Raw genomic sequence first — 22402 nt, forward strand, 5'->3', positions numbered from 1 at the left:
TATTCAAATTAAAACCTCTTATTATAAAAACCCTTTATAACGCTGACAAATTGCATGAATTGCTGCCAATATGGCTCCCTGCCACTTTTTCTTGTTCCTTAACATGAAGAAATGGCTCGCGGGAAAAAATTTAATTCAAACGAGGATGCCATCGCCAAGACAGAGGCGTATTTTGGAGATTTCGACAAATCCTATTTTTTGGAGGGGTTAAAAAATGGCCGGAGCGTTGGGAAAAGTGTATCTTTCTAAATAAAAACTTTTATTAAAAAAAAATGGTTTTCTAACACGGGTACTTATTGAACCCCCCTCGGAAGTGCTTATGTAGCACCGCTACATTTTTTCGATACTTTCAACGAGTAAAGGTATCGAGTACATACTAAACATGGCGGTATCGGTACGTCTTCCTATAAGTACACTTGCTTTATTTCCAATTGGACTTTGGTAACTTCCGCGTGCCAAAAAACGGAATGTTGCTGCCAGTTAAAGTACCGGAGGAATGTTCCATAGGCACATTCGGTGGACAGTTAGGACGGAAGCTTCTTTATTAAGGTGAACTACGAATTAGGTGAAAACAAGGATTAAAAAGTATATATACGTTGAGTCCGGCACCTCCAAGGGATTGCAGTGGTACCTTAATATTTTTCGTTTTATCTTTTTGGAAATTACCTCCTCCATTAGGAAAAAGTTTCTATTAGAAGCTGATTTCGATTCACCAACACCTGAGTAAAACAAGAAGTTTCCCTTAGATATAACGTTGCATATGATTTAGCAGCACCGCATTATTTTCGTTATGCCAAACTGTTATATAATAGCATTGCTTTTCAAAGGATTTCACTCGAAAGTATTCAAATGGTTTGATACCGTCATAGAATGGCCAAAAGACAAGCGTTCTGTTCTTCAGCACATGTCGCTCAATTCTTTGCGCCTAAAGTATGCAAATTATTGTAACAAATCACGAAAGTTCGCAAACCGACTGGCAATAAAAACAGATCGAATGAGATATTGGTGCGTACATCCATTCTGGGTGTTTGGCCAAGCTCTTCCTCCTATTTGTGGTGTGCGTCTTGTTGTTGTACCACAAATGGAGGGACCTACAGTTTCATACCGACTTCGAAAGGCAGGTATGTTTTTATGAGGAACTTTTTCATGGCAAAACTACACTCGGAGGTTGGTTGCCATTGCCTGGCGAGGGACGACCGCTATTAGAGAAAATGTTTTTCTTAATTTTGGTGTTTCACCGAGATTCGAGCCTACGTTCTCTTTGTGAATTCCGAATGGTAGTCACGCACCAACCCATTCGGCTACGGCGGCCGATAGAATGAGATACTAAAACAAAAACATGACACGCCAGTTGACAAGACAGAAGTTGCTACATCGCAATTATGATAGTTGTTAAGCACATGTGTAAAGTAATCAGTCTTAAGTTGGGCATGTGAACGTGTAAACGTGAAGTTAAGTGATTAAGAATTTACATTCAATAAAGTAAGTAAGTTGTATTCCCTCAGTTTATGACTTTTATTTAGCAGTCCAGGGATCGAGCTCTGAGGAACTATTGAGAGATGAAGCGATGAATGAATTATTAAAACAAAAAAAAAGAAAGTATATGTTCTATAAGCATATCGCTTGATCCTCGTTAAATTGTTGCCTTCACAAGCAAATTTTTCTCTTGGCAAGCAGCAGAATTCTCAAACGAGCAGAGAACTGGCGCATGGAAAGTGGCAAGCAATTACCAGCACAATACAACTTTTATTAAACTTCACAATGTGAAGTCCGAAATTCTAATGCACACTTTTGAACAGAAGCCTTCTCATGCTTGTGAGCATTAGTTAGCACTTAGTTGCATATACGTATTTACATATGTAAGAATTTATGAGCTTCATTCAACCTTGATTTACAAAATTCTACACAATAAAAAAAGTACTGTCTTATCACCAGTATCTCGCTTAGTTGTTAGAAAGCTTTTGGCAACTTGCATTTGTGTCACAATTCTCGGCCCAAATCATCCGAGCGTCAAAAACAATAGTGTGAGTGAGCTTTTGCTGAGGAGGTACTCTGCCAGAAGAGAGACAACGAGCACGAAGAACAAATCGAATTGATATTGGTGTGTTAGAAAGTTCATTCACCCAAGTAGTAGTCCCATTTGTTATGTTTTGTTTGTCCCTGTGCTCTATATGTATGTGCTGTGCTCTATATGTATGTACTTTGAATGTCAGCCTAGAAAAAAGGTCCTTACGGTGTTTTTCACACATTCTGTACAGCATTAGAAACCATATGTAGGTGACTATGCGCATTTATTTGGTAATTTTGTGTACATATTTATTTACAAAAATATAATATGTACATTCTTTTGTGCGTAGGAGTTTAAAGTATATTAGGGTGACCAAATCAATGATAAAGTTCCCTTTTGCAACAGTGGTATTGTGAGTAAGCAAGATTACCTTATTTAGAGCGCCACTAATGCACAGCTTATATGTACATCAGTGCATCAATACTCCCATGAACCACGGAAAATTCATTGCTTGACGGAAAGCATAATCGGATCATACAACAATAAAACAATAGTTAAATATATGTACGTGTTGAGTAAGTGAGTTGCAGGTACAGACTAGCAAATTAATTTAGCTCCAAAGAAAGAGTCTATAACTAAGCGTTAAATCCATTGATCTCGATGCCCAACAAAAAAGGTGTCTGTCTTCGAATCTGACCCATTCTTATAAAGCGTATTTTCATTGTGACCAAATGCTCCAATTGAGAGAACAAAAAACTGATAATTTTTGTTCTGAATTTTATTTTGGCAGATACATATGTAGATGTACATCAAAACTTGTTTTTCAAAAATTTCAATTTTCATAATGAATTTTGTTAAAAAAAAAAAACGCCAATTGTTGAAGCTTCTGAGAACATCCAAGAAGTAATGATACATTTATTTTGATACCTGAATGATCGGCCCTTTCGCAAAGACCATTGGCTTTACATAACACCGAACCTGAACTTTTCGAAAGTGGCGTACATTGAATTGATTGTACTTTCCGTCCACTAGTGTAAGTCAAAGTTTTCGATACTTAAGGTATTTCAATAAGAAATCAGAAAAAATCAGTAATACCAGAATTATAGAGCTTTCTTCTATTGAAAAGTAGCAGGCAGTGAATTATTGCCCTTGTCAGCTCTCGGCAGGCAATAGCAAACTTTCGAGAGTATTTCTGCTATGAAAAAGCACCTCACAAAAATCATTTGCCGTTCGGATAAAACTGTAGGTCCCTTAATTTGTGAAAAAATATCAAAACGCACACCGCAAATAGGAGGCGAGCTCTCTGGCCAAACATTCAACACCCTTAAGCGTCAATACCTATACAACATTTGCATATAGGCATATAGTATAAGTAACTTCCAAAAACGTCCGCACTATAGAAACGGTTTGATCGCCATAACTCAAAAGATCTGCCTCTTATATTCACCAATATACATTGTGTAAAATAAGTACCCGGAATTTAAAAAAAAACACATTTTTTCATATTATTCATCATTATTTGTTGGATCGCCTTCAAAATAGGCTCCTTTTGAGCCGATACAAATATTCCAACGAACAACCCAGTCATCCATGGCCCGCTGGTAGGCCGGCGCCGGGATGGCCTTCAGCTCCTTTAGCGAATTTTTTTTAATGTCTTCAATCGACTCAAAACGCCTTCCCCGAAGTGGTAATTTTAGTTTTGGGAAGAGAAAAAAGTCACAGGGTGCGAGATCTGGCGAATACGGTGGCTGTTCGATAGTATTTATTAAGTTTTTGGTGTTGTATTCGCGTACAATCAAGGCTCGGTGCGATGGCGCGTTGTCGTCGTGCAGAATCCACGAATTGTCCTTCCACAATTCGGGCCGTTTACGGCGAATGGCTTCACGTAAACGCCTTAAAACGGATAAATAATATTCCTTATTAACCGTTTGGCCCTCTGGAAGGAACTCAGAGTGCACCACGCCTTGGTAATCAAAGAAAACCGTGAGCATAACCTTCACTTTTGACCGGCTTTGGCGTGGTTTTTTTGGATACGGCTCCTTCTCGAAGCGCCATTCAGACGATTGCTGACTGGTTTGCATATCGTACTCGTAGACCCATGTCTCATCACCAGTTACTATGCGTTTCATGAACGTAGGGTCCGTATTAGCTCGGGAAACCATGTCTTCAGAGACCTCCTTCCGATGCTCTTTTTGCAAAAATCCATAGTAAAATTCGCCAAGTAAACAAAAGATCAACTCACTTTGACTGCAGAATAAAACACACTAAGTAATAGATCCCGTTCTAATAAGGCTTGTGCATTCAAGGACATGTGTACCAACATGAAAAAACCAAATTTGAAGTGTCAGGTATTCCCGGGAGAGTTTGAATTATAAATTCCGGGTACTTATTTTACACAATGTACTCGTAGTTAACTGGTGTCTGGCGTTGTCAAACCAGTTTTGAAGTAGTTATAATGTAACCAGATACCTCTACTAGACGGACACTTCACCTAGGCAGCCAAATTTGCTATATAAAATCTGAGGTATCGGAACGAATTACCTTCTCGTTGAGCAGATACCTCTTTTGGGCGCACAAACATTTACTGACGGAGAGTTTCCGCTCAACGGAAGTTTCACTGTATATGGCTGTCAAATGCGTTAAGCCTTAAGGATTGCTTATACCTTTAGTTGCAGCACTGAAACAAATGTAAAACAAAAATGAAGACAATTCTTATTGCCTTCATAGTGACCAGACCCAGAGTCGCGTTTGCCACCTTCTTGGTTTTGAGATTAAACCAAAAAGTAGTCTCAGGAACTCGGCATTTTAGTATCTATTCAGCAACGGCAATAGTAATGGTGGTGCTGTTCCTTAAATCTACGCCACAAGCAGTTTAAATCAATAAGTGGAAACTGTGCATCAAAAGTAGCTATTGTTCTTTGAAATTTGGCAAGCAGATTTTCAAAGTCATTGATAGCGAGTATATCCCATCACACACATCTGATGTAAAGGGAGGTTAAGTTTCAAGGGCCGGTGTTGATTTTGAACAAAATACAATTTTTTTAAGAAATTATTGTAATTTCTTTTTATTATGATAATACTGGTATGATTCAATTACGTACGGAACAAAATATTGGCCAAATGGCCGCCGCGGCCTCGGCGGCACACCTCCATCCCATGGCCCAAATTTTCGATGACACTGAGGCTTAATTGAGGTTCTATGCCGTTAATGTGTCGAATTGTCTCATCCTTTAGCTCTTGAATCGTTGCTGGCTTATCGACGTACACCTTTTCATTCAAATAACTCCAAAGAAAGAAGTCCAACGGTATCAAATCACATGATCTTGGCGGCTAATTGACATCGCTGCGACGTGAGATTATTCGGCCATCAAATTCTTCGCGCAAAAGAGCCATGGTTTCGTTAGCTGTGTGACAAGTGGCATCGTCCTGTTGAAAGCACATATCGTCCACATCCATATCTTCCAATTCGGGCCATAAAAAGTTCGTTATCATCTAACGATAGCGAACACTATTCACAGTGACTGCCTGACCGGCCTCATTTTGGAAAAAATACGGCCCAATGATGCCACCGGCCCATAAACCGCACCAAACAGTCACTCTTTGCGGGTCCATTGGTTTTTCGCCAATCACTCTTGGATTATCATTCGCCCAAATGCGGCAATTCTGCTTATTGACGAATTCACTGAGGTGAAAATGTGCCTCATCACTGAAGATGATTTTCTTCACGAAGTGCGCGATATGTTTTTTGATTTGAACGCCTGTTTTCATAATAAGCCTGAATAACTTTAACGCGTTGCTCGATTGTATATCTTTCCATGGTTCAAATTGAGTTAGTCTGGAATTAAAAAATGTCAAATGAATTGCAGAAAAAACATGGCGTTTAGGTGTGGTTCACATTTAACATCGGCCCTTGAAATTTAACGAACCTTTATAATACATACTTATTTAAGTTGCTTGGCCATTAGGTGTCTTAGGAAACGTCACTTTAAACTCATTTATGTGTGCGGGCGAAGGGACCTCTTTAACCTTCTATGTCCAGGTAAGAGAATAACATTCGATTTGGTCGAATTCGCGGATAGCTCATAAAGTGTCAATATTATTTGTGTTATTTGCGCTTTCCTACAAACTACTCGGAGAAAGATAGACCAGATCACCTGCAACAAACATTGAAGCCGACAAGAAAATAATTAGTCAATACTACAATTAGTCAATTATTTTGAGTAGAATGTAACGCTAAATATTTTATAAAGTTTGAAACGTTCTGTGAAAACCCAATGAGCTTGTATGCCTGACGAGAGATAGGAACGTTTTAAGATTTCCTGCATACATATATGAAGTGGGCGTAAATATAAGTAGTTTTGCATCGAGCTTGCAAATGTATTTATAATACCAATCATTTCTGTCAGACATGATTTACCAGGCATGTGATCAGACAGATGAATATAATAGTATATGAAAATTTAATTCCTCTTCCTTCAATTTCGATAATACTGCGGTTTATACGTTACACTCGTACACCTCATTTCGGCGTGTTACAGTAGCTCCGCGGATAGCGTAATAAAATTTTACATAAAATATAAAAATAAACGAAATAACTGGCAGGCATAAAACGCCAGATTTTGAGCATCGATTGCATATATCAATGCGGATATTACTGTACAACACATTGTTACATACACATAATCAGAGTAGGTCCTCTGAGACAACTACAATAGGCAGCAAATGAACGAAATGTCACCGTTAATGCTCCAACTATTCTCGAAAGCTTTGAGGCGCAATCGTTATTATTCGCTCACTCTCAAATTTGCCTTAACGTTACCGGATGTGAATGGTGGCAAGCTTTTTGCCGAATGTTACCGACGAAACTGGAGCAGCGTCAGCAAAAAACGAAAGATTGGTTTTATGAGTATTTGAGCCAGCTGCTTACAACTCTCGCTTCTTACTAATATATGTATACACACGTGAGTGTATCTAAATACGGAGTTATGTGTGCATGTATATATATGGATACAGCATCCTGAAGATTATGTGAATGATATTAATTCATTCAAATCAGTTTCATTTCGTTGGTGCCAGCGCATAGTTTGGTAAACGGACGGGCAAACGGCTAAAACGGGTAACGATTGAGCTGTTCTTGTGGGCCGTTACTTTTGGTATATAGTTATTAAAAATGTGTGTGCGCGCGCTTGTTTACTTTGAAAGCGAAGAAGAAAGTGAAATTAGTGAAAGAGTGTAATATTAGTACTAAAAGCCATCGACCTTATCCATATAAAATAATAAAAAGAGTAGAATAAGTGAGATATATTCATATGGCTGAGCATTTATAAGTATTTTAAAATATTATTACCATATATTGATGGAGAATCAGCTGTTCATAGATGTATAACGGTGCAAAGTATATGCAGCAATATGAAAAGTATACCTACGTCGGATATGCCTGAGTTTTGCAGGCACCTTTTGAATTGAGTTTGTTGTGACTTTATCAATATACACACATTAATGCGTACATACGGTCGCAGACAAAATAATAGTACCAGTATACCCAACAAAAATAGTAGACATACATATGTGATAGGATTTAGAAATTTTATTTTTTTTAATATTATATTGCATTACAATTAAATCGATAACTTTCAGTTTATCAGTTTAGTATACAAAATTTTCTTACAATCTAAAAATAAACTTAAAAGGCGACATATAACATTAAAATTCCTTAACTTCATTGAAATAAAAAAAAAAGCAGTTCTTATATTCTTCTTATATTTATTTATTTTATTTAATTTGTACACTTTTTCATCATTAGTATAACGAGGGGCGTTTAAAAAGTTTGTGTAAAGTCAGAGAGATGGCACCACTGGCACGTATCGAGGTTATGTTTAGTTAGTAGTCCCTCTTGGTTCATTCAGATCGGTCTATTTCTTTGTGTTTGGCATTCCTTTGAATCGAGGAATTCGAGTTATTTTCCTTTTCCATCACGACAACGCACCAGCCCACGCCTCAGCAGTTGTGATCGCAAAATTAATGGATATATGGTTTTAATTCGTTTTAAATCCTCCATATTCTCTGGACTTGACAGATATTTTTTATGAGGAGCTTTTTCATGGCAGAAATACACTCGGAGGTTTGCCATTGCCTGCCGAGGGGCGACGCTATTAGAAACAACTTTTTCTTCATTTTGGTCTTTCACCGAGATTCGAACCTACATTCTCTTTGATTTCCGAATGATAGTCACACACCAACTTTGAAATAAGTCTTTAAGAATCGAATCAGCCGAAGAAAGCTGATGCTATAGGTAATATCGTTGGTCATATTATTGGTGATATTAGATGACTTTGTAGCAATAGGTAGTGGATGTGTAAGCTATGACTATTAGATGAAAGAGATCGTCTTTTGTCGCAACTTTCATGTTTACTTTTCCTTCAGAAGTGGCAGAGAGTCTGACATGGTTCTAAGCGGTTTTCACAAAGATTAACAGCGGAACAGTATTTTCCCCTCAAATCTCACTGAAAAAAACTTACAGACTTCCAAACTGATATTATCCGATGTGTGCGAGAAAGTCGACAATTCCTACTCAGTATCTCCTCCACAGCTTGGTGTCAATGTGTTCTAGGTCTGTGAACATTGGGAAAGCAGACGAGTGAGTAAGGAAATATACTTCGAGAATCGAATTCATGCTTGGTGTTCTGTTTCCACAAGTTAAGCAGAGCATTACAGTAGCTACTAAAAGATTATCGAGTTCACCAGGCAACTTAGAGAGATTCTCAAAAAGTATTGTAACATACGGCTTTACCTGATAATATGTACTAACAAGGCATTGGACTATTTGTCAGGGTTTGAAGCTCCTCATAACGATTTCCGTGGGAGTTGTAGAGATGAGGAAGATTAGAGAACATTCAGCGCTTCCTATCTGGAATGAAGTGTAAAGTACTTCGAGGGATGCGCTTAAGGTTTCTGGGGATCACTGCTTCGAGGATGTGAAAAGTTTAGGCACAGTTTCGAGAGGGGATGACCAACAAATTAGGTGAATTTAAAGATATGTTAGGATGGAACTGGAGGACAGTTTCCTCGGCCCTATACAATGAACTATATATTAATTTTTTTAACGTGCTGTTCCGTGCAACCAAACGTAACCTAGAGCAGTGTTAAGTTTTTAGCTAATTTCCAAAATTATGGCTTAAAAAAAAACAATATAACAGAAAACTCTATTTTTGCATGTTCATAATTGCCACTGTGGCAGGGACACCGTAATCAAGCCTGGAGCAGAAATTTCAACTCTTTTTTCGTTAAATTTTTGTTTATAAGTAATTTTCTTTGTTTTTGCGAAAAATAAACGGAAATACGTACATATGGGATATAAGGAAATGTAAATATGTGTCTACATATGTATCTACTATATGAAAACGAGTGCCGCATCAATTTTTCGTTTCTATAGCTTTTTTGCATCTTGTGCTTATTTGGATAATATTAAAGAAATAACTGGAAAACAATCTGATTTAAGGGAGTTGGTTAATCAAACAATGTCACAATGTAAAAGTTCTGCAACCACCACCGAAAGCCGCCAACGAAAATTGATGACTGTACGCCGTTCCTACAATGAATATCGAATCGGGCTTCAATAAGTAAAAAATGCGTAGTGCTTTTTCTATGTAAGTAAAGAAATTTTTTGTTCTATGGCTGAAGGCGTTGCTAATGATAATTTGAGTATCTATGATGCTTGCAACGCTTGCAACACGTGGGATGCAGTGAAGTGTTTTCTTGCGCGTGTAAAAAGTTTGGCGCGTAATTTGGCTTTCGTTCGGTATTTAGCTATTAATTGAGTGATCGCAATTGGAAAAGTTTAGTCCGAAACGTGTGGGAAAACGTGCGACTAGTATAAAAAGTTTCCAAATGCTGACGTAAAAGAAAAAATTCAACTAAAATCGATTTTAAAGTAAGAAAACCGTAAAAGTAAAAATAAAATTAAATAAATATAAGTACATAATATTCAAAAAGCGTCTTGATGTTCTTACGCACATATGTATATGAAGCTGTTCGTGAATTATTTAAATATCGATAAAAGTTAGATTAAAAATATCAAATAGCCAACAAAAACAAAACTAAAAGATATTTGCCCATATGTACAGAGTGAGCAGGTTACCTTCAACGCAGGTCGCTTAACGTTTTTGCACTTAACGATCAACGAATTACTTAACAAGCTGGATTATAATACAGAGAATAACGGGCCATGGGAAAAGAATCCTTCCGTAGCCGTGAGTGCTGCTGGCAACACCGGCGGCATTGTTGGGGGCGCTGGGGGTGGCGGCGGCGGCGGTGGTCTTGTTACTGGTATTGCGACATCGATGGTGTGTGGTGCGAATATTATTGGCGCTACAACAACAACAACAATAGCAACATCAACACCAACAACTACGGTAACTGGTATTAAGCCACTGCAACAACAGTTGCAGCAACAATTGTTGCATCAACTGCAACAACGACAGCTCCAGCAACATCAACATCAACAACAACACCAACAACATTTACAGAGTGCAGCCGGCGTTAGCGTTGGCAGTGGCAGTGTGTCAGTTGGTGGCCTCAGTTCTACCGCTGGCGGTCATTCCCATTTGCATGCCACCCATTCGCACCCGCACCAGCATACGCACACCCATGCACATACACATGCATATCAACATGTGCACCATCAAAATGCAAGCGCCACACTATTACAGCAACAACAAAAACAACTGCAGCACCAGCACTCGCATCCGCCATTGGCGCCGCACTCTCATCCACCGTTACAGCATCATGTTTCACTTGGCGGTGCAAGTAGGTATCAGCCGATCGTTGCGGGTGTAGCCCAACCGCAACAACAACCACAACAACAGCAACAACATCAGCAGCAGCCACAACAACAACAGCAGCACCATCATCACCGTCAACATTCTACGCCGCAACATCATCGTTCAACGTCGCAGCATTCTGCCTCTACGATAAGGCGTCGCACGCTCTCACATGCTTCACGCTCCTATTCAGCATCAGCGGCCGCAGCAGCAGTGGCTGCAGTAGCTGCATCATCCAATGCAAATGCAAGCGGAAAGCATGGCGGTGGCGGCGGCGGTAATGGCAGCACCAGTATACATGTCAACACCAGCGTGGAACGCTCACGTTGTCGTTCACCGATGATGTTGTGCCACAGTCACAGCGATGGCGAGTTTCCGATGTACAAAGGTGAGTACGAGAATTAATAAAAAACAAAAACCATGCACAAATAAAAAGGAATGAAAAACATTAAAAGAGGTGTAGTATCAAAGGAAGCAAAATAACTCAACAAACGGTTTATTCTTTTCTGAAAAACTGATTATTATGCACACATCAATTTTTAACAATTAAATGCAAAAACAGAACATAAAGTTACATAAGATGTCCAAGAGCTCTCCTTCCATTTCCAAGCAAGCACAATATATTTGTCTGAATAATATTCGGATTCTTTCTAAATCCCCGGATTTGTTGGCGTTTTTTATTAATTCGTGGCTGCAACTCTTCAAAGAGTAATGCATTCAAATATTTGCAAAAAGATCAACCATTACGTTTTGCAGAAAGTTTATGTAAGTAAACTGTCGGTTTGGTAAAACAGCAGCTACTATTGGTTGGAAACTAAATAATTGCGGAAAATCAAAGACAATTTTTTCATGGAACTAAATAATCTTATTGTGGCCATTTTGATCAATGACTTTTTGCCATCTTTCAGGCAGCATCATAATCCCACGTTCATAAAACTTCTGGTTTTTATTAGCAAAAAACTGAATCAGGTACGATTTGACATCATCATCATTATTGAAATTTTTACCATTCAAGGAGTTTTGTAAGGATCGAAAAAAAAGTAATCAGATGGTGCAAGGTCAGGACTATATGGTGGATGTGGCAAAACATCCCAACCAAGCTCCAATAATTTTTTACGAAATGCTAAAGATGTGTGTGGCCTTTCATTGCCATGATGGAATACAATACTTTTTCGACTCTTCTTCAACTGCATTTCGCTTAATTTAGTTAGTTGTTTAATGTAGGCATCAGAATTGATCATTCAGTTGGGTGGTAAGAGTTCTAAGTAGACTATTCCTTTGTAATCCCATCAAACTGATATCAAAACCTGCTTTTGATGTTATTTGAGTTGGTTCACCTGGCCTGTTCCACCATCTTTTCCGCTTGATATTATTGTAAACAATCCATTTTGCATCGCCAGTTATCAGTTGTTTTAAAAATGCATTATTTTCATTACGTTTCTTTAGCAAATCGCAGCTGTTAATGCGTTGCGTTAAATGCGTTTCTTTCTGTTCGTGAGGAATGGATGAAAACGTCGAAAAAATCAAGGAAATGGTGCTGGAAAACCATCATTTAAGATTGAGGGAGGTGGATTGCGAATTAACCGAGTCTCACGAATCAATTCGCAACATTTTACACGATCAATTGGGCGTGAGACGAGTTTCTGCTCGACTCGTTCTGAGGGAGCTCAATTTCTTTCAAAAAATTCATAGGAAGAAGGTGACTGAAGACATGCTTGAGCAAGTGAATTCGGACCCAACGTTTATCCAGCGCATCATAACAGGTGATGAGACGTGGGTAGGTGAGTTTGACATGCAAACCAGTCAACAGGCGGCTGAATGGCGCTATCCACATGAGCCGAAACTCAAGAAACCACGTCAAAGTCGGTCAAAAGTGAAAGTCATGCTACTCGTTTTCTTTGATTATCATGGAGTTGTGCACGCGGAATTCGTTCTAAATGGTTCTATGGTAAATAAAGAATATTATTTGGAAGCTATGAGACGTTTGAGAGAAAATGTGCGTAGGAAACAGCCCAATTTGTAGAAAGAAAACTCATGGATTTTACACCTTGATAACGCACCGTCTCACAAGGCTTATATTGTGAACACTTTTTTGACCAAAAACTCGACAAATATCATCGAATTCAGCCCCCTGTGCTTTTTGCTTTACCCAAAACTTAAATTACCCTCCGCGGACGCCGCTTTTAGTCGATAGAGGCCATTAAGGAGAATTCGTGGAAGAAGATCTCTTCAAACGCGTTTAAAAAGTGCTTTGATGACTGGACTAATCCTTGGCATATGTGTATTGCTTCGAATGGGGCCTATTTTGAAAGCGACAAAATAAATTTTTAAAATTAAACAATTAGTTTGCGTTTTATTTGAACGATTCTCGGTACCTTTTTGACAAAATGTTTATGGTGCGGCTCGTGGAAGATTTCCCTGCCTAGGATGATATGCTTCGCGTACTGGGCCCCGGATTATGCTCTGGCGACTTTTGTTTGCCACATCAAAAAGGTGTCGCGGTGCAATGGACAGCCCTGGCAAGCGAAAATTTGTAACATTGGTGAATTTAAAATAATAAGTCCGATGTTGAATAAAAGAATTCAAGAACATTTAAAACTCTTACTGAAACATCAATTACTAGCGATGATAATCTCTTTGTACAATGTTGACAAAGGAAAACTTTCTTCTTCAGCTACGATATGAATATATATATATATATATTTTTGGGTGTTTGGCCGAGCTCCTCTTCCTATTTGTGGTGCGCGTCTTGATGTTGTTCCACAAATGGAGGGACCTACAGTTTCCAGCCGACTCCGAACGGCAGATATTTTTTATAAGGAGCTTTTTCATGGCAGAAATACACTCGCAGGTTTGCCATCGCCTGCCGAGGGGCGACCGCTATTAGAAAAACTTTTTCTTCATTTTGGTGTTTCACCGAGATTCGAACCTACGTTCTCTCTGATTTCCGAATGATAGTCACGCACCAGCCCATTCGGCTACGGCGACCGCAGAAAGTTAATAATAAATTGTAAATTTCTTTGTCTTTCTTTCTTAAAAAAAACCGAGAGCCACGTGGAAAATCACAAAACCCATTAGCATTTATACATACAAATACCGACAAAGCTGCAAATGGCAAACTATTCCATACAAATTGTTATTATATTAAAATCGCCATAATTGAAGAGCTAGTGGCAAGGTGGGAAGAAAGATAGAGAAAAAGAGGGGCGCATAATTGAGTAACTTACACTGAGCCAAGTATGATAAATGAATGCGATGCAAGTGCACATGCCCTAATAACCAACCATTGCAATAAACCCACACATACAAACGTACAGTACATACATACATATGCGCATGCCAAATACAAAACCATAGTCATAAATATTCTACAATAATTCAATTGGAAACTTTGCAATGCTTTAGAGGTAACAGTAACTCACACCGTGCAAATGGCAATGACTTTCTGTATCCTGCCACAATGATTTATACGTGCATGCTTTATATGTAGTTATGGTTTTGGATGTAACAAGCTCTTGCCGCAACTAGCCTCGAAATGTCACCATTTGATTTCGCCATTAAACACTCAATAATTCGTACCTACGAACAGACTACCACCTCCACTTATGTACTGCGCTTATACTAACAGAGAAGAGCGTCCTTTGCACAAATTTAAACTAAGGGGTATGTTTTTGAAAGAGAATGCGTGTAGGCATGCACATTAAGGTGGTTTTTTAATGGCGGAGTTGAAAAAAAAAACACAAAATATTATCTTCTTAGAGTAACGTTTTGAGGTGACTTCAACCTAATAAAATTTGAAAAAATAAATGAAACTTTATACAGCTGTAAATAAGCGTCATCACACAGATTTTCAGTTTTTTTTGTTTTTTGTCGGGACAGACTAGCAAGTACAGCACTCGGGCGCAACGAAGTTTATTGTACTGCCCTCGGATTCCCTTTTTAATTTTCTTTAAATCTACTAGATCTCCGAAGAAATTTTAGTAGATCTTGTGGTGCCAAGGAGCCAAGGTGGTCGCTTCTTAACACATCAGTGGAATAGACCTCAAGCCTTAATCGAGCGAAGACTGGTCAGACGCACAGAAAGTGGTCCGCCGTCTCATCCCCCTCTCTACAAGCTGGGGAGAGTGCACTGCCTGAGATGCTTACCTTTTCCATGAGATTTTCCATTGAAAGTAGCCCGTCATCAGTCGACTACCCTTGAAGTGGCTGGGAGGCTGTTTAAGGCCATGGGCGTAGCTTAGCTGTCGCTGCAGACACATATAGATCTGCCTATCCATCTGTTTTCCCCAACAAAGTTCATCGCTTCTTGAACAGCATACGCCTGTATACATTCGAAGAGCAAAGTACAGTTTTGTTCCACTGAATTCCAGGTAGACCTCAGAGCTGGAGCCGTGCTCGGTCCTGGAGACCTCCGCGAAAATGCGAAAACAGTGATTGCCGGGCTCATTTTCTGAGTGTGACCACAGTTGAGTGTCTGGCAGCACTACTCTAAATCTCTTGTTAAGAGCGCTCTGGATAGCGTGGAGTCAAGGGGATTGGCGAGGATCGTTGCATCGAATCCCACGTCGTCGAATCTAATGCTGGACCTGAAGTAGTCGGAAAAGCTCCGGTGCAACAGATCGCCACAGTTCGTTGTAGTCTCCTGTCCTCCTGACTCCCACGAGAGCGAGTCTACTCATCCACATCACTGATGCATAGGTGATAATAGGTCTTATCATAGCCGTGTGGATCCATAGGATATTGCTAGGAGAAAGACCCCAGTTTTCCCAAATACATCCCTGCACCGCCAGAAAGCTGTCAGTGCTTTGGATGTCTTTGTTTCAACGTGTGACTTCCAAAGAAATTTACTATCGAGGATTACTCTAAGATATTTGATTTCTTCGGACAGCTGGATTGTGACTCCTTTTAGCTCAAGTAGAACGAGTCCTACTGGTGAAGAGGACAATACTAGTCTTGATAAGGTTTGCCGATAGCCCATTCTCACAGCATCAAGTGTCAATAATATTCAGAGTTTTCTGCACTTTCCTATAGATGTTTATAAGCGAAGGGCCAAACAGGCAACATCGTCCGCATATCCTGGTGCGTAGACTTCAGAGTCGCTTATGGTGGTGAGCAGAGGATCGATCACCAAGCACCAGAGCAATGGAGACAGCACACCGCCTTGGCAACAGCCTGTATTAACCCCGGATGTCACTAGCAGATCTTCCTCTTTTCGCACCGAGACGATTCTTTGGGCCAGCATCGAACGAATCTAATTCACGGTCTACGCCGTGCCTACTAACAGAGCAGCACATACTATTAAAAGTGGCATTATCAAACGACCACTCCATGTCTAGAAAGCTGCTCATAGCATAGTCCCTCTTGTTGATGGCCAGCTCTATCTAGCAACAAGGTTTTGCAGTGCCGACTCGCAGGATTTTCCACTTTGGTAGGCAAGCTAAAATGGAGACAGAGGGTGAGCCTTCAGCGACTTCTGACGTATGCGCAATGCCACCAGTCGTTAGAGACTTTTCAGCATGAAAAAAAAGAAGAAAGAAGATTTTAAGTTTAATGTTTTGTAACTTGTATTTAACTGCAGTACTATAGTCAAATAGTAATAATAATAATTTAAATAATTAATAATTAATAAAAATCGACACAAATTATCACCCACAATGCAAGCTGGTTACTGAAAGTCATTTGATGTCACAAAATACATGAATAATACGCATACTAAATGAAGTTACTTTGGAAGGCTATAAAAACACTTTGAAATCAATCACAAATGTACCGAAAGTCTTGAATTTCACAGTCCCTTTCAATTAATGGTGTCTGGGGTACCTCTTAACATACCTATGATCAGAAAGTACCGGGAATGTTTAAATAAAACAAAACAGAGTTAAACTTCAGGAAAATTTATTTCATCTCCTTCAAAATATGACCCGTCTGAAGCAACACACATGTGCCAAGGTTTAACCCAGTCCTCCATGCACCCCTGGTAGGCCGACGAAGGGATGGCCTTCAGATCCTTCGTCGCATTCTCTTTGATCTCCTCTATTGACTACAATCACCTTCCACGAAGTGGTGACTTCAACTTGGGAAATAAAAAGAAGTCGCACGGGGCCATATCAGGTGAATACGGTGCTTGCACGATGGTATTTACTTGGTGTTTGGTCAAATAATCCAGCACAATTTGGGTTCGGTACGATGGCGCGTTATCATCATGCAAAATCCAAGAATTGTGTGCTCACATTTCTGGCGGTTTGCGACGTACAGCATCTCTCAAACGTTTCAAAACGGATAAATAATATTCTTTATTGACTGTCTTATCCGATGGAAGGTACTCACGCTTTGACAATCGAAAAACAGTCAACATCACCTTCCCGGTACTTTTTGATCATAGGGTACATATTATATTTTGTATCCTTGTTTCTGGAATAGAAAGTCAAGTTTGCGCAGATCTACTAAAAGCGATAAAAAAAGATCACTGCACCCTAATGCACAAGTAAGCGTGTATGGGACTAGGTGCCTTTAACGGGTTTCTTATCACAGCTTCAAAAAGTAGATATATAATATTCTATTGTAAGATTTTTCAATTAAAAAATAAAGGGAAATAAAATTTGCTTTCGAATGCAAACGCATCCTTCTCATCCTGGAATCTATGGCCCAGGACTCAGAGGCATACAAAGGAACGAAGCAGCGGATGCCTAGCCTAGAGAGGTTGTGGCCTCGTTTTTTAATAAGAGCTAAGCCCTTTCTTGACATGTGACAACATACCAATTATCAAATGTTTAGAAGGGAAGAGCCAAGTGGGATGAAATATAATAAAATTTAAATGCTGTTGTTCTTTTCGAAATACGTATTTTGAATTCTGTTAGTTTTATCAGAAATTCAGAAAGCGTACCTTGTTTTTACAAAATGATTTCCGTATGCAAAATGATTTGAGGCAGTGTTCCTATGTACACACGCTAAAGGTCCAAAATGTCACGTTAAGACGTTCGTTAAAAAATGGGTACAGTTTTAAGGAAAAGTTATGCCAATGTATCCAAAGGCACGATTCGAAGACGTTTAGCAGCAGAAGATCTCAAATTCCGAAGGACATTAAAAAACCTTTGGCCTCAATACCACACATTGAAAAAACATTCGAACCGGTTAAGGAAAATTCAGAACGGAATTGGGTAAGCGAATGAATCTTTCTTTTGGGCGAAAAGTTGCATACGTCTGTGCTGGTGTGCTGCTGATAATCGACAACTTCAACGAGTTGTTAAGCGTTGAGGTAAGGCTCTTGTTTGGGACTGCTTCACCGAAAAAGGATTTGGTAGATTATTTGTTCTAACCGGCAACTGGAATGCTGTGTTGATAAATAAACATTTACCAAATAATATTTAATATTACGTCAGTGGCGAAGATGTGTGGACGAACTAGCCACCGAACGATCGCCAACATTGAAACCGTAGATGTGTAAAGTGGGAACAGTGAAATGGTTTTGAAATGCCGGGTTGGCATCAGGCTACTATGAAGGCTAATTGAAAACGCTTGTTAATATTTACGAGTGTATATATATATATATAAGTTCTCGCTGTTTTTTTTCTGAAAAATTGGTTACAAGTGAATCATTGAAAGTATTGCCCATCGCTGACTACTACTCTTTCCCATCTTTCTGGTAGATATCGTATACCGTCGCGGTAAAACTGTTCATCTTTTGGGGCTATCCACAGATCAAGCCATTTTTTGATGTCTTCATATGAATGGAACTGTTGGTCAGCTAGGCCATGTGCCATCGATCGGAACAGGTGATAATCGGATGGCGCAATATCTGGAGAATATGGCGGGTGGGGTAGGATTTCCCGTTTCAGTGTTTTCAGGAAGGTTTTAACGGGCTTGGCAACGTGAGGCCGAGCGTTGTCATGCTCTAGAATCACTTTTCCATGCCTCTCCGCGTATTGCGGCCGCTTCTCGCGCAGTGCTCGGCTCAATCGCATCCATTGAAGTCGATACCGATCCCCAGTGATGGTTTCGCTTAGTTTTAACAGTTCGTAATAAATAACACCAACTTGGTCCCACCAAATACATAGCATAACCTTCGCAGCGTAAATATTCGGCCGAGGCGTCGACGTAGAAGCATGACCGGGCAGTCTCCATGACCTTGTTTTCTTTGGATTACTGTAATCAATCCAGGGTTAAAAAAAAAATCTTTTAATGGAAACCAATTAAATATAAATCAGAATGGAGATATTAAATACTATTAGTGGCATGGGAATAAAGAAAACTCAGCTCACTGCTTATTTTCAGGAAATCTTTCCAAATTTCTTTCAACCGTGGAAGTAAATTTTACGTACATACATAGATTTAGAAATGGGCTGCTCCATCGAAAGTTGTTTTAGTGAAATAGCTTTGTTGCGTCATAAATTCCTTTCCTTTATACCACCACGCTTTTCGTTGCCTTCATATTATACTTTGTTTTTAACGCATGTAGCTACATGCACACGGACGTACGTGAATCTATGCTTTATTATAAGTAGCCATTTTAGGCAATCATACAAAATAGGGAGTCTCAATTTTAAGAAAGGCGATATCGCAAAATTTTGGTGAGCAAAAGTTTTTTATTATCACTTCTGAAAACACGAAAAGTACGAATGCGGGGATTTTTCATTTACTCATACTGAATTGGAACTTACATACATATGGTATATTGTGAATAATATAATATGTATAGAACCCATACTTTTATTGTGCGCGTACGTACTTATATGCACGAATATGAATGGGAATACATATGTGATATTATGAGTATTTGCTACTTTGCCTTCATGCGATTGTTTACTATTTTTTTCACTTCTAACTAACAGCTAATTTATTATGCAATCAAATATGCTCGCATATTTCTGGAGAGTGTGCATATACCATCGGTGCGTACGCCCTAAGGTATGCCAAATAAAATGATCTGTCAAGTGTCTATTGCTTTGCAATGTACACAGATATCTCATATATTATGAACCGCATAACTGTACTGGAGAAATTTTCAGCATATCAAAATTGCTCATGTAAAGGTTGTTTCGCTTTTGTTGAGTTTTTTTGCACCGTTTTAATTTGAGTAGTATCGCCCGTGGCCAAAAATTTGATCAATAATAATTTCCATTGGATTTATTTGCTTTTTTAAATTTCAGTTGTATTTTTATCTTTCTTTCCATATCTTTATCTCCATCTTTCTACCTATCTTTATCTTTGTAATATATGTATTTCAATTATATTTTTATTTCCGCGAGCCGGCACTTGAAGTGTAACCAATTATAAAGGCCAAAAATTATTTTGGAAAATTACTTTTATTCAATTCGAAGTAAAAAATGTGTGAAAAGAGTACAAAATTGAGAATCAATTTACTTTTGCTCGATATGACCAACTTTTGCCTTGACTATGGCCTTGAGACGGTGTAGAAACGAATCGCACGCTGCCCGAATGTGACTTGCAGGTATTTTGGCCCAATCGCGGACAATGGATTTTTCAGCACCTCGAGACTAGTGAATCTTTTAGTTCGGACCTTGCTCTCCAAAATGACCCAAAGAGAATAATCCATCGGATTCGCGTCTGGTGAATTGGAAAACCATTGTGTGAACGTTATGAAGTTCGGAACGTTGTTTTTTAGCCATTCTTGATTCACAGGAGCTTTGTAAGATGGTGCCGAGTCCTGTTGGTCTGCCACTGAAATGTTTGTCTGTCCACGTCTTCAAATCAACCTCCAGAATACTTTTCCGACAATATTTCGTATTTACCTAGACCACAGGCTCGGTGAAAACGATTGGAGAGCGCCCATCTGCGGTTACACCGGCCCAAACCATTACCTGTGGCGGCTGCAGCTACGTGGTGGCCAATCGATGACTCAAATTCTCGTATGAATTGTCGGTCAAATAAACCCTATCGTTTTGTGAGCTTAGGAATTACTCAATTTGAAAAATTTTCTCGTCAGAAGACACAATGCTCGGAAATTGATCGCTTTTGGCCGAGCAAAGCAACTCCTTCGCTCTCTCAAGTCTGACTTGTTGCTGCTTTGGTGTGAGATCATCTGTCTTTTGGATCTTGTAAGGCTTGACTTTGAGATAATTTTTTAGTATACGTTGGATGCTACGGTCAGATATTTTCAGTTCTGTCGCATTTGATTGACACTTCGTCGAGGATTTCGCTCAAGTGTTTTCTTCACTTTTTGAACCAATTCACGTGACGTTGCAGTCTTTTGATGACCACCTCCATGACGTTTCGCGATGCTACCAGTATCATTGTAACGAGCGATGGTGCGATTAGCAAGAACTTTATTTACTTTAAGGAGCTGGAGCTCACGAACAATCGCTGGTTGTGATTTTCCATCCAAATATAATGCAATCACACTATTACGTTCGAAATTCATTACTGCTTTTCTTTTTACGCGTTAACTCTCGGATAAATGTTTCCGCCCGCTTGTAAACAACTCTGTACTGTCTTTTAGCCAACTAAAAGTTGGTTATACTTCGAGTGACGGACCCTGTTATTTTGTTCACATAACGGATGTATGTAACAGCATAAAAAATCGAGATAGGTATAGAGACATATAAATAATAAAATTATAAGAGTACTAAATTCGGCCATGTCTGTCCATCGATCCTCGGTCATCGGTTAATAACCGCGCACACCTCCCACATTTTTAAATCAAAAAAATGATACCTTTGTTATAAATAAAGCAAAATTACTCAAATTTAGTAAGAGTAATGAACCCAAAAAAAATAAATCCGACGCAGAAATCTAAAATTTAGGTAAATCTGGATAGCGACTTATTAAAACTCTCTCAAATTTGGTACATATATCGCTGCCACCTCATTTAGACTCGACATATATATTATGGGATCGGCCCGTCAACTTTTCTTAAATTTCCGTTCATCCCTCTCCTTCTACAAGCTATAATACTCATTGCATATGAGTCTGTTTGATTCTAAAAATAATAGCTTCACTAAAATGTGTGCGGGTATGTAAAGTTCGATACGGACAGAATTTAGCCTTTCTTAATTGTTTATCTTTATTTTTATTTTATTATCTTTGACACTATCTTTATTGTTATTTTTTTCCTTAGGTGAATATATAACTTTTACCCTTGTCCTCATATTAAGTATTTGAATTTTCCTTAATCTTTGTCTTTATCTTTAGCTATCTTAATTTTTGTTTTTCCCTTTGCTTTTATTTTTTTCTTCATCTACATATTCACTTTTACCTTCGGCCTTCAGCTTTCAGATTCCTATTCATAAACCGCTTCCTAACACGTTTCCTCTTTTCAGTATCAGAAGTAAGCATACATTTAGGAGGCATATATATGTACATGTTTTATTTAGGATTTTTGCTCTATTTGAAATTTCCCTTTAGTATCAAAATCCCTTTGGAATTAAACCTTAGAATTAGTTTACCCTTAGGGAGGTGTAAAGAAAACCTGTTTGCCTATTTATATATAAAATCTAACGGTCTTTTGACATTGCGGCAGATATAGATATGAAAGAATTGTGGGTTGTAGGCGGATTTACTTATACTTTCTGCAATAAGTCGAGTAGTTATGAGAATACAATTATTAAGCGACTGCATT

General features: G+C 38.9%; 1 protein-coding gene across 1 annotated transcript; it reads left to right on the forward strand.

Annotated features, from left to right (window-relative positions):
• The first annotated feature begins 382 nt into the window (after positions 1-382).
• LOC128861838 (transcriptional regulator ovo-like) lies at positions 383-11232 on the forward strand. The gene is made up of 2 exons (XM_054100213.1): positions 383-394; positions 10132-11232. Exons 1-2 carry the CDS (start codon positions 383-385, stop codon positions 11230-11232), a joined length of 1113 nt encoding a protein of 370 aa, XP_053956188.1.
• Positions 11233-22402: the final 11170 nt, after the last annotated feature.

The sequence above is a fragment of the Anastrepha ludens genome, chromosome 4, assembly GCF_028408465.1.
Source record: "Anastrepha ludens isolate Willacy chromosome 4, idAnaLude1.1, whole genome shotgun sequence".
Lineage (NCBI taxonomy): Eukaryota > Metazoa > Arthropoda > Insecta > Diptera > Tephritidae > Anastrepha > Anastrepha ludens.